This window comes from Platalea leucorodia, assembly GCF_965183815.1.
Source record: "Platalea leucorodia genome assembly, chromosome: W".
NCBI lineage: Eukaryota > Metazoa > Chordata > Aves > Pelecaniformes > Threskiornithidae > Platalea > Platalea leucorodia.
Genome location: NC_138859.1, coordinates 42,595,318 through 42,607,841, shown reverse-complemented (window position 1 = coordinate 42,607,841; position 12,524 = coordinate 42,595,318). Strand labels below are relative to the sequence as shown.

The 12,524-nt window shown below is 46.3% G+C and overlaps 1 protein-coding gene across 1 annotated transcript in view; it reads left to right on the top strand.

Moving 5' to 3' along the window:
- LOC309601585 (protein Hook homolog 3-like) overlaps positions 1-12,524 on the top strand; it is a gene marked incomplete at its 3' end in the record, with an annotated part of 117,592 nt that overhangs the window by 24,328 nt on the left and 80,740 nt on the right. Inside the window, exon 3 of the mRNA XM_082334686.1 lies at positions 2,475-2,547. Coding sequence (XP_082190812.1) covers positions 2,475-2,547 — 73 coding nt within the window. The remainder of the gene's footprint in view (positions 1-2,474; positions 2,548-12,524) is intronic.

Below are 12,524 nucleotides of genomic sequence, written 5' to 3'. Positions count from 1 at the left end.
GCCTGTCCAGGTCCCTCTGTAGGGCCTTCCTACCCTCCAGCAGATCAACACTTCCACCCAACTTGGTGTCGTCTGCAATCTTACTGAGGGTGCACTCAATCCCCTCATCCAGATCATCAATGAAGATATTGAACAGGACCGGCCCCAGTACTGAGCCCTGGGGAACAGCACTCGTGACCGGCCACCAACTGGATTTGACTCCATTCACCACCACTCTCTGGGCTTGGCCATTCAGCCAGTTTTTAACCCAGCGCAGAGTGCACTTATCCAAGCCATGAGCAGCCAGCTTCTCCAGGAGAATGCTGTGGGAGACAGTGTCAAAGGCCTTACTAAAGTCCAGGTAGACAACATCCACAGCCTTCCCCTCATCCACCAAGCGGGTCACCTTGTCACAGAAGGAGACCAGGTTAGTGAAGCAGGACCTCCCTTTCATAAACCCATGCTGGCTGGGCCTGATCCCCTGGTTGTCCCGCACGTGCCTCGTAGTGGCCCTCAAGATGATCTGCTCCATGACCTTCCCCAGCACCGAGGTCAGGCTGACAGGCCTGTAGTTCCCCGGATCCTCCTTCTGACCCTTCTTGTAGAGGGGTATCACATTTGCTAACCTCCAGTCATCTGGGACCTCCCTGGTTGACCAGGACTGCTGATAAATGATGGAAAGTGGCTTGGCAAGCTCCTCTGCCAGCTCCCTCAGTATCCTTGGGTGGATCCCATCGGGCCCCATAGACTTGTGGGCATCCAGGTGGAGGAGCAGGTCGCTGACTGTTACCTCTTCGATTATTGGGGCTTCATTCTGCTTCCTATCTCCATCTCCCAGCTCAGGGTCCTGAATACCCTGAGGATAACCACTCTGACTATTAAAGACTGAGGCAAAGAAGGCATTAAGTACCTCAGCCTTCTCCTCATCCTTTGTGGCAAGGTTACCTTCCGCATCCAACAAAGGATGGAGATTCTCCTTGGCCCTCCTTTTGTTGCTGATATATTTGTAAAAACATTTTTTGTTGTCTTTGACTGCAGTGGCCAGTTTAAGTTCTAGCTGGGCCTTTGCCTTTCTGATCTTCTCCCTGCATATCCTCACAACATCCTTGTAGTCCTCCTGAGTCACCTGCCCCTTCTTCCAAAGGCGGTAGGCTCTCCTTTTTTCCCCTGAGTTCCAGCCAAAGCCCTCTGTTCAGCCAGGCTGGTCTTCTCCCCTGCCTGCTCGACTGCCCCTGCGCCTTTAAGACTTCCTCCTTGAATAACATCCAGCCTTCCTGGACTCCTTTGCCCTTCAGGACTGCCTCCCGAGGGACTCTGTTAACCAGACTCCTAAACAATCCAAAGTCTGCCCTCCTAAAGTTCAGGGTAGTGGTTTTGCTGACCCCCCTTCCTTACTTCTCCAAGAATCGAAAACTCTGTCATGTCATGGTCACTGAGCCCAAGACAGCGTCCAACCACCACATCGCCCACCAGGCCTTCTCTGTTCGTAAACAGCAGGTCCAGCGGGGCACCTCCCGTATGAGTCCTTATGTTGGCATATTGCTTTAATACCACTTTTTTTTAATGCCTTATCTCTCTTTAGTTCTGATCATAACACTGACCTAAATCTGTGTTGTAGAGTGGAAAATATTACTTCAGTGAGCATTAGCAAATGTTACCCTTTTAGATAATCTTGTCTCTGAATTGGGGGGCAAGAGGGAGGGAGTGTTAGTTGTCATGAATAGGTAGCTCACGGAAGATTTGCAAGAGAGGAAGGAGATTTATAGAAATAGCAGCATGCTATACAAGCAATAGGTGTTCTCTTTTTCTGTGTCTATCTTGATTGCTTCATCAGAGTGCAGAAGATGGAAAATCCTTTAAAGAAAGGTAATGGCAAATCTTTTTGTGAAGAAGAAGTGCCATGAAGAAATATTTGGAAAAACTGTGATGTTTGATAGAAAGTATAACAGATAAGTATGTTCTCAGTAGCAAATACTTAATTCCAGTGCTGCTTTTAACATTTTTGAGTGTATGAGGGCAGAATATTTTGTTTACTCTCAAGCTTTCTTGTTTGAGTGTTGCAGCTAGCATCTAGAAATGGTGATTCCTGATGTGTGGAAAAAAACCCCTTAATTTTACTAACATTTTCAAGTGTTGCAAACATGGTAGTTTCCCCTGAGAGTTTAAGCCCCAGCATTAGCCAATAATCTGTAACATTAAGAAAGGAACACTTTCAACTTGGAGACATGGAAGAAATTTGCAAGATGCTTTCCAAGTAAGTGTTGCAGTTTCCTCAAAAGTATTAACTACCTGTAGCATGCAGATAAAGCTGGGATATGAGCAGGGTGTAAATACGTAGTTAAATGAATAATAGCAGGATTCTGAACTTTTGTATACTGACCATATCTATATAGGTAGTCACTTAAATCTGCCTAAAATAGATGTTGAGTCACTAAGGTATCAGTACTTGAAATTTGTGTTCTTAACAACTGTTCTAACTTTTTATGTATTTTCAGAGATCCAGCTTACTTTGATGAAAACTGGTTAAACAGAATCAAAACAGAAGTAGGAGATAACTGGAGGCTAAAGGTATTTGGTTTGTTTTGCTTGCCTGCAAATCTGTTTATCAGTTCTTAGTATAATATTGTTTGTGCTTAAATAGTGATGTATTTTTAAATTACCACTTTGCTTTATAATAGAGTATATTGAATGTAAGATGATTTTAGTTGTTTGCTACATTATTATTATTATCCTGTACTTCAATGAAGAAAAAACAAACAAAAGTTGAGTTTGTAAATAAGTTTCAATAACTTAAGATGAAAAATAAATCTTAAAAAAAAATGTATGTTTAAATTAATATTTGAGCAACTGAGAAGTGTGAATAAAGGGATTTACTCTTTTTATTGCAAAGTGTGAAAATAATTGCTCTTTCAAAAAAAGTTTGTGCTCTGAGAAATGACTGCATAAAAATAGCAAAGTAATAAGTAATTTATTTGCATAAAAAGCAAAATTATGTTTCTTTTTATTTTGACAGCTCTGCAAAATTATTGAGCTGTAGAGGAGAAAGTGGTGCTTTTCTGTTTTGTGTGTAATCAGCATGTATGTTAACAACACTGTATTTGCTAGATCATTTCTGCCACCTGGTATGCTAGTACTTTTTCTTGGTTCTTTTTTATGCAAACCTTCAAGGCAGTAGAAGTTTCACTGGTGTAATTAAGGAACATTTGGGTTTAACACCTGAAAGAACACAGTTAGCCATTTATAAGTCAGTGTAGCTTTAGGTAAAGAGTAAATTCATATGTACACTGACTACATTTGATGGGAAAATCAGGATATATGTGACTTCCTAAAATGCGATTTCCAACCTAGTTTCCTGGGGAAACAATACTGGCATGGTTTGTCTGTCAGTTCATGTGTCCCTGTCGTGGTTTAACCCCAGCCAGCAACTATGCACCACACAGCTGCTTGCTCACTCCCCACCCCCCCCCGGTGGGGTAGGGGAGAAAATTGGTAGGGTGAAAGTCAGAAAAACTCATGGACTGAGATAAAAACAGTTTAATAATTGAAGTAAAATTAAATAGAATAGTAATAATAATAATAATAATAATAATAACATAATACAATAATAACATACAAAGCAAGTGATACACTATACAATTGCTCACCACCCACCGACGATGCCCAGCCTGTTCCCGAGCAGCGATCGCTTTCCCCCTGGCCAGCTCTCCTCAGTTTCTATACTGAGCATGATGTCATGTGGTATGGAATAGCCCTTGGGCCAGTCTGGGTCAGCTGTCCTGGCTGTGCCCCCTCCCAGCTTCTTGTGCACCTGGCAGAGCGTGGGAAGCTGAAAAGTCCTTGACTGGTGTAAGCACTACTTAGCAACGACTAAAACATCAGTGTGTTATCAACATTATTCTCATCCTAAATCCAAAACACAGCACTATACCAGCTACTAGGAAGAAAATTAACTCTATCCCAGCTGAAACCAGGACAGTATCCACCCCTTATTCCATACCATATACGTCATGCCCAGGTCTTACACTTTCCAATACATTCCAATTAATCACCACCACTTTTCCAGTCTTTTGATATATTTTTATATATATATATACAGACACATATAGATATAGTTTTCCTAGTCTATAGGCTATCCCTCCACAAATGTTTGTTGAGTTCATTTAGTTTATGACTTTGGGCTTCATATGTCATAACAGTCTTTTAGGGCAGGAGAGATGGTGTGTGGTGTGGGATTGTTGCATGCTGAAGCCAGTCCTGGTTCCATCACCGCTGTACTTTGCTCGGTTTCCTCAGAGTTCATTCTTCATTAATCTGGGTGATTCTTACTGTATACTGTTGATATGGCATATAGTAATCATAGAAGTGATGACATCCAGTATTATATAGCAACTAACATTATACAGTTCAGTTCATTGGCTATTTTCACCCAAAATCAAATCCCCTTGAGGTACACATCGGACTTCCCCATCCTCCCGCATCACCCACCAAGTGCACCCAGGTCCTTGAGCAAAAGCAATCCCACAAATGGGCTTACCTCTGCCTGAAGCAGGAGTAACCCAGACCGTCTTCCCTGTCATATTTTTTAGGTGGATTACAGGGACTTTATCCCCCTCTACAGTACATAAAAGTCTTGACTGGGCAGGGCCAGATGGATTGGCAGATCCCCTGGTGTTGACTAACCAGGTGGCCTTTGCTAAATGTGTATCCCAGTGTTTGAATGTCCCACCACCCATTGCTCTCAGTGTAGTCTTTAACAGTCCATTGTATCGTTCGATTTTCCTGGAGGCTGGTGCATGATAGGGGATGTGATATACCCACTCAATGCCATGCTCTTTGGCCCAGGTGTCTATGGGCTGTTTTGGAAATGAGTCCTGTTGTCTGACTCAATTCTTTCTGGGGTGCCATGTCGCCATAGGCCTTGCTTTTCAAGGCCCAGGATAGTGTTCCGGGTGGTGGCATGGGGCACGGGATATGTTTCCAGCCATCCGGTGGTTGCTTCCACCATGGTGAGCACATGGCGCTTGCCTTGGCGGGTTTGTGGGAGTGTGATATAATCAATCTGCCAGGCCTCCCCATATTGATATTTCAGCCATCGTCCTCCATACCAGAGAGGCTTGAACCGCTTGGCTTGCTTGTTTGCAGCGCATGTTTCGCATTCATGGATAACCTGTGCAATAGTGTCCATGGTCAGGTCCACCCCTCGATCACGAGCCCATCTATATGTTGCCTCTCTTCCTTGATGGCCTGAGGTGTCATGGGCCCACTGAGCTAGAAATAATCCACCCTTATGGTGCCAGTCCAGATCCACCTGAGCCACTTCAATCTTAGCAGCCTGATCCACCTGCTGATTGTTTTGATCTTCTTCACTGGCCCCACTCTTGGGTACGTGATCATCTACGTGACGTACTTTTACAGCCAGGTTCTCTGTCCGGGCAGCAATATCTTGCCACAATGCGGCAGCCCAGATGGGTTTGCCTCTGCGCTGCCAGTTGCTCTGCTTCCATTGCTGCAACCACCCCCACAGGGCATTTGCCACCATCCATGAGTCAGTATAGAGACAGAGCATTGGCCACTTTTCTCTTTCAGCAATATCTAAAGCCAGCTGGATGGCTTTCACCTCTGCAAACTGACTCGATTCACCTGCTCCTTCAGCAGTTTCTGTGACTTGTCGTATAGGGCTCCACACAGCAGCTTTCCACCTCCGATGCTTCCCCACAAGACGACAGGACCCATCAGTGAACAGGGCATATTGCTTCTCATTTTCTGGTAGTTTATTATACGGTGGGGCCTCCTCAGCGGGCGTCACCTCCACCTCTGGCGATATTCCGAAATCTTTGCCTTCTGGCCAGTCCATGATCACTTCCAAGATTCCAGGGTGACTGGGGTTTCCTATTCGAGCCCATTGTGTGATCAGTGCGACCCCCTTACTCCATGTAGCATCAGTTGCATGATGTGTACAGGGGACCCTCCCTTTGAACATCCAGCCCAGCACCGGCAGTCGGGGTGCCAGGAGGAGCTGTGCTTCAGTACCAACCACTTCCGAAGCAGCTCGAGACCCTTCATATGCTGCCAATATCTCTTTTTCAGTTGGAGTATAGTGGGCCTCGGATCCTCTGTATCTGCGACTCCAAAACCCTAAGGGTTGACCTCGAGTCTCCCCTGGTGCTTTCTGCCAGAGGCTCCAGGTAGGGCCGTTCTCTCCAGCTGCGGTGTAGAGCATATTTTTTACATCTTGCCCTGCCCCAACTGTCCCAAGGGCTACTGCATGGACTATCTCCTGTTTAATTTGTTCAAAGGCTTGTCGTTGCTCAGGGCCCCATTTGAAATTGTTCTTCTTCCGGGTCACTTGATAGAGAGGGCTTATGATCAGACTGTAATTTGGAATATGCATTCTCCAAAAACCCACAACGTCCAAGAAAGCCTGTGTTTCCTTCTTGCTGGTTGGTGGAGACACGGCTGTTATTTTGTTGATCACATCCATTGGGATCTGACGACGTCCATCTTGCCATTTTATTCCTAAGAACTGGATCTCCTGTGAAGGTCCCTTGACCTTACTTTGTTTTATGGCAAAGAAGTCGGCCTCCAGAAGGATTTGGACTATGTTCTTCCCTTTCTCAAAAGCCTCTTCTGCTGTATTGCCCCGTATGATGATGTCATCAATGTATTGCAGGTGTTCCAGAGCCCCATCCTGTTCCAATGTAGATCAGTCCATGGCAAGTGGTGGGGTTGTGTTTCCACCCCTGGGGCAGTCGATTCCAGGTGTACTGGAGGCCCCTCCAAGTGAAAGCAAACTGTGGCCTGCACTCTGCTGCCAAAGGGAATGAGGAAAACGCATTAGCGATATCATTTGTGGCATACCACTTGGCTGCCTTTGACTCCAATTCATATTGAAGTTCTAGCATGTCCCACACAGCAGCACTCAGTGGTGGCATGACTTTGTTCAGGCCACGACAGTCTACCATTAGTCTCCACTCTCCATTAGACTTTCGCACTGGCCGTATGGGACTGTTAAAGGGTGAGCGAGTCTTGCTGAATCACTCCTTGGCTCTCCAGTTGACGAATCAACTTATAGATGGGAATCAGGGAGTCTCGGTTGGTGTGATAGTGCCACCAGTGCACCGTTGTGGTAGCGATTGGCACCTGTTGTCCTTTGACCCTCAGCAACCCCACAACAGAAGGGTCCTTCGAGAGACTGGGCAGGGTAGACAGCTGTTTAATTTCCTCCAACTCCAGGGCAGCTGTACCAAAAGCCCACCGGTACCCTTTTGGGTCCTTGAAATACCCTCTCCTGAGGTAGTCTATGCCAAGGATGCATGGGGCCTCTGGGCCAGTCACAATGGGGTGCTTCTGCCACTCATTCCCAGTTAGGCTCACTTCAGCCTCCAATACAGTCAGCTCTTGGGATCCCCCTGTCACTCCAGAAATACACATGGCTTTCGCCCCCTTCATAGCTTGATGGCATTAGGGTACACTGTGCACCGGTGTCCACTAGAGCCTTATACTCCTGTGGGTCTGATGTGCCAGGCCGTTGAATCCACACAGTCCAGTACACCTGGTTGTCCCTTTCCTCCACCTGGCTGGAGGCAGGGCCCCTCTAGTCCTGGTCATAGCATTCGTTACTCACTTCTTATAAATGCGAATCAAAAATCCCTTTATTACAATCGGAAGCAAAATCAGCCCTTCTACCCTGTCTGGGGAACTGCTCACTGGAAAATGGAGCAGCAATTTTCCTGGGAGAACCCCCTTTTGTAATTGTTTTTTCTTGCAACTCACATACCTGTGCCTCTAGGGTCGAGGTAGATTTTCCATCCCACTTCCTCATATCCTCTCCATGGTCATGCAGATAAAACCACAGGGTGCGCCATGGTGTGTATCCACTATATCTTCTCTCTTGAAGAGAGGGACACTTACTCCTAATGGCTGAGATACTGGTCCATACAGGTGAGGAGTAGGACATGTCCTCTTTGAATCGCTGGAACTCCCGGGATAATTTCTCAGCTAGCACGTCAGGCAGTTTCTCCACAGCCGAGACGCAGGCCCGTAGGGAGGAAGAGAGACTTCCTTCGTATTTTCGGAGTTGGCCAGCCAATTCTTCCACTGTTCGTCCCTCTTCATCTTTCCAGGTCATTACTGCCAAAGAGTTTGCATGTGATGATGGTGCACTCCGTACAAACTTACGCCACATGGGTCGTGTGCACTGGACTTCATCTTGATCTTTGGGTAACTGCTCATTGTTTAAGTCATTATGCATCACCTCTAGCATGGCTAATTCCCTCAGGTACTGGATACCTCTCTCCATGGTGGTCCACTTGCCTGGGTGACATATAACATCTTCCTTGAAGGGATACCTTTCCTTCACGCCTGACAGGAGTCGCCTCCAGAGGCTGAGGGCTTTTGCCCCTTTTGCAATCGCTTTGTCAACGCCCCCTTCCCTAGAAAGGGATCCCAGCTGCTTGGCTTCCCTACCCCCCAATTCCAGGCTACTGGCCCTGTTATCCCAGCATCGGAGCAGCCAGGTGATGATGTGCTCGCCTGGACGACGACTGAAATCTTTTCACATATCTCACAGCTCACTCAGGGACAGGGATCGGGTGGTTACCATCTCATTTGTGGGTCCTGCCTCTTCCTCCTCCTGTTCTCTTGATGGCCCTGGCTCATCATCAGCCCTTACTAAACGAGCTGATTTTGTTGTGCATGTTTTCTTCTGTATAGGGGCGATTGATACTGGCACAGGTTGGTTCTCTGGTTCAGCCGCAGCGCCTGTTACCGGGACTGGCATAGCCACGAAGCCTGTCACGGGGGCTGGCATAGCCACAGCGCCTGTCACCGGGACTGGCATAGCCACAGTGCCTGTCGCTGGGGCTGGCGTAACCGCAGCGCCCGTCACAGGGGCTGGCGTATCGGCAGTGCTTGTCGCTGGGGCTGGCATAGCCGCAGTACCAGTCGTTTTGTTGTCAGATCCAGAGACCTTCTCTTCCCCTTGAGGGTTCTGAATAGTGTTGAATAGGGCTCGGTAGGCATGGGCCAGGCCCCAGCACGTTGCAGTGATCTGTGTCTCTCTGGAGTTGTCAGGATGACAGCATACTTTCTCCAAATGTTCTACTAATTTTTCAGGATTCTGCACTTGTTCAGGGGTGAAATTCCAAAACATTGGAGGTGCCCACTGTCCTAGGCATTTGCCCATACTCTCCCACACACCCTGCCACTCATAACTATCCAGCCTTGGGGCAGATCTCTGGATGATATTCTTAAAATGCTTATTGACCTTAGACAAAACCGAAACAATATTCCCAAGAACTACCAATAGAAGTATCTTAACTACCCAAGGATGTTCAAGATATACAAAAAAGTTGTTGTAATGAAGGAGGAAACATCATAGTAGAAGGCAGTGAAGGTGCCATTCTGTATTTCCTCCATAAAAAACCTCTCAGAGGAAGAGGTATAATTGCTAATTGTCTCCATGAGGTGGTACCCGCAGTACAGTAATGGCTTCAGTACAGAACCCAAATACCAGATAGCGCTCAAGGTCAGTGTTTTAATAACAAATCTCCCAGGCAAAACACCACTAATCACGGCAGAGCACAGCAAACTGCAACACCCAGCACCAAACTTTAACACGTACTGCAAAAACAGGAGCATGGTGCAGATCAGGTAGACTAATACCGAGAACAGATGAATCAATATTATGACCAGCAACTGTTGACAGATACAAATTCCTTAATAAGCTCTGATTAATCTGTTATTATCTCAAACCCTTCGTGCCCCACATTGGGCGTCAAAAAGGACTGTCGTGGTTTAACCCCAGCCAGCAACTAAGCACCACACAGCTGCTTGCTCACTCCCCCCTCCCCAGTGGGATGGGGGAGAGAATTGGAAGGGTGAAAGTGAGAGAACTCATGGGTTGAGATAAGAACAGTTTAATAATTGAAGTAAAATGAAATAGAATAGTAGTAGTAGTAGTAGTAGTAGTAGTAGTAGTAGTAATAATAATAATAATAATAATATACTACAATAATAATATACAAAGCAAGTGATACACTATACAATTGCTCACCACCCACCGACGATGCCCAGCCCGTTCCCGAGCAGCGATCGCTTTCCCCCTGGCCAGCTCTCCTCAGTTTATATACTGAGCATGATGTCATATGGTATGGAATAGCCCTTTGGCCAGTCTGGGTCAGCTGTCCTGGCTGTGCCCCCTCCCAGCTTCTTGTGCACCTGGCAGAGCATGGGAAGCTGAAAAGTCCTTGACTGGTGTAAGCACTACTTAGCAACGACTAAAACATCAGTGTGTTATCAACATTATTCTCATCCTAAATCCAAAACACAGCACTATACCAGCTACTAAGAAGAAAATTAACTCTATCCCAGCTGAAACCAGGACAGTCCCATAAATTCACCTTGTTCTGGTGTGCAGAAGCCTTTCTGAAACTGTTTCAGCCATGTTTGGCAAAGGGCTTAGAATTCTGAGATGTTTTAGTTCTTACAGGCTTATGAACATCAGTGGCTTAATAGAGAAGATGAACGAATAAGTGCCTTATGACAAAAAGGTAGGGAGGACTGCTGTTGTACATGTTTTGGTTTGGCCAACAGACCTGTCAGTATTGTGTGCACTGCCTGTCCAGTCATGTGTAACTCTGAACTTATGTATAGCATGTACTGTCTCTTGACTAATGGGGTTGCCAGCAGAAGTGAGGGAAACTGATGAGGCAGTATGGGTGGGCTGGGGGGACAAGGGACATTCCTCCCAAAACCAGCTCTGTTGGTTCTGCTGCTCATAGAGCAGTTTCTTTCAAGTAACTGATAGCTTGTTGAGGCATATTCTTGTTGCTAGACAGAGTTGCTCTCTGTATCCAACACCATATGGTGTAATAGTCAACCACTTGTATGAGCTGTCAGTATTACAAACCAAATAAAGGATCCAGCAATCCAGCCTAGAATGGAAAATGGGTGACAAGACAGAATGTGCAGGGGTTGTTGTCCCACTTCTCTGATACCTTCCCTTTGACCAGTAACCTTGGCACCATTGACACAACTATTTAGAAAAATACCTAATTGTAAACTTTGATTGAATGTTCTTGAGTATGGAGAGTTATGGAAGAATACATGGATACATGGCTCACTCCCCCCCCATTATAAGTTATCTTTCTATTCAGTTAGTTACTTGTTTTACTTGCTGATAACTGCAAGGACATTGTCTTATTAAAAGTATTGTTCAGTTACTATACTGTTTTGGGTTTACATGGCAAGGTTTTGGTAGTGGGGGAGGTTGTAGGGGTGGCTTCTGTGAGAAGACACCAGAAGCTGTCCCCATTTCCAACAGAGCCAGTTCCAGACAGCTCCAAGATGGACTTGCCAATGGCCAAAGCTGAACCAATCAGCAATGGTGGTAGCGCCTCTGTGATAACATATTTAAGAAAGGGTAAAAAAATGCTGCGCAGCAGCAGCTGAGGGAGAGGAATGAGAATATGTGAGAGAAACAACCCTGCAGTCACCAAGGTCAGCGAAGAAGGAGGGGGAGGAGGTGCTCCAGGTGCCAGAGCAGAGATTTCCCCTGCAGCCCATGGAGGATCCCACACCAGAGCAGGTAGATTTGCCCTGAAGGAAAATGCAGCCTGTGGAGAGCCCATGCAGGAGCAGGCTCCTGGCAGGACCTGTGGTCCATGGAGAGGAGCCCACGCTGGAGCAGGCTCCTGGCAGGAACTGTGACCTCACAGGGGACCCATGCTGGAGCCGTCCATTCCTGAAGGACCACACCCTGTGGAACAGACCCATGATGAAGGAGCTCTAGAAGAACTGCATCCTGTGGGAAGGACCCATGTTGGAGACATTCATGAAGGACTGTATCCCGTGGGACGGACCCCACGCTAGAGAAGGGGAAGAGTGTGAGGAGGAAGGAGCGGCAGAGATGAAGTGTTATGACCTGACTGCAACCCCCTATTCCCCATCCCCCTGTGCTGCTCGGGGAGGGGGAGGATATAGAGAAGTCAGGAGTGAAGTTGAGCTTGGGAAGAAAGGAGGAGTGGGAGGAAAGTGTGTTTAGATTTGTTCTTATTTCTTTCTCATTATCCTACTCTGTTACAATTAATTGGCAATAAATTAAATTAATTTCCTCAAGTCGAGTCTGTTTTGCCTGTGATGGTAATTGGTGAGTGATCTCCCTGTCCCTATTTTGACCCATGGTCTTTTCCATTGTATTTTCTCCCCCTGTTTTGTTGAGGAGGGGGAGTGATAGAGCAGCTTGGTGGGTACCTGGCAGCCAGCTAGTTTCAAATAAATCTGTACAGTCAAAGGTCATTATAATCTTGGTTTCACAGCAGACTTTGGCTTCAGAGTTTTGAGTAATGGATAGGATAGGATAGGATAGGATAGGATAGGATAGGATAGGATAGAATAAGGGAAATGTTAGAACTCTAGGGACTGGCAGAGTAGAAAGCATCCAGCCAGTTAGTATACTGTATATTAAAACCGACCCATTCTATTTAAATATTGTGTTCTAATACAGATATAGGTTGCTTCCTGGAAGACAGAATTTCAGGGGCAAA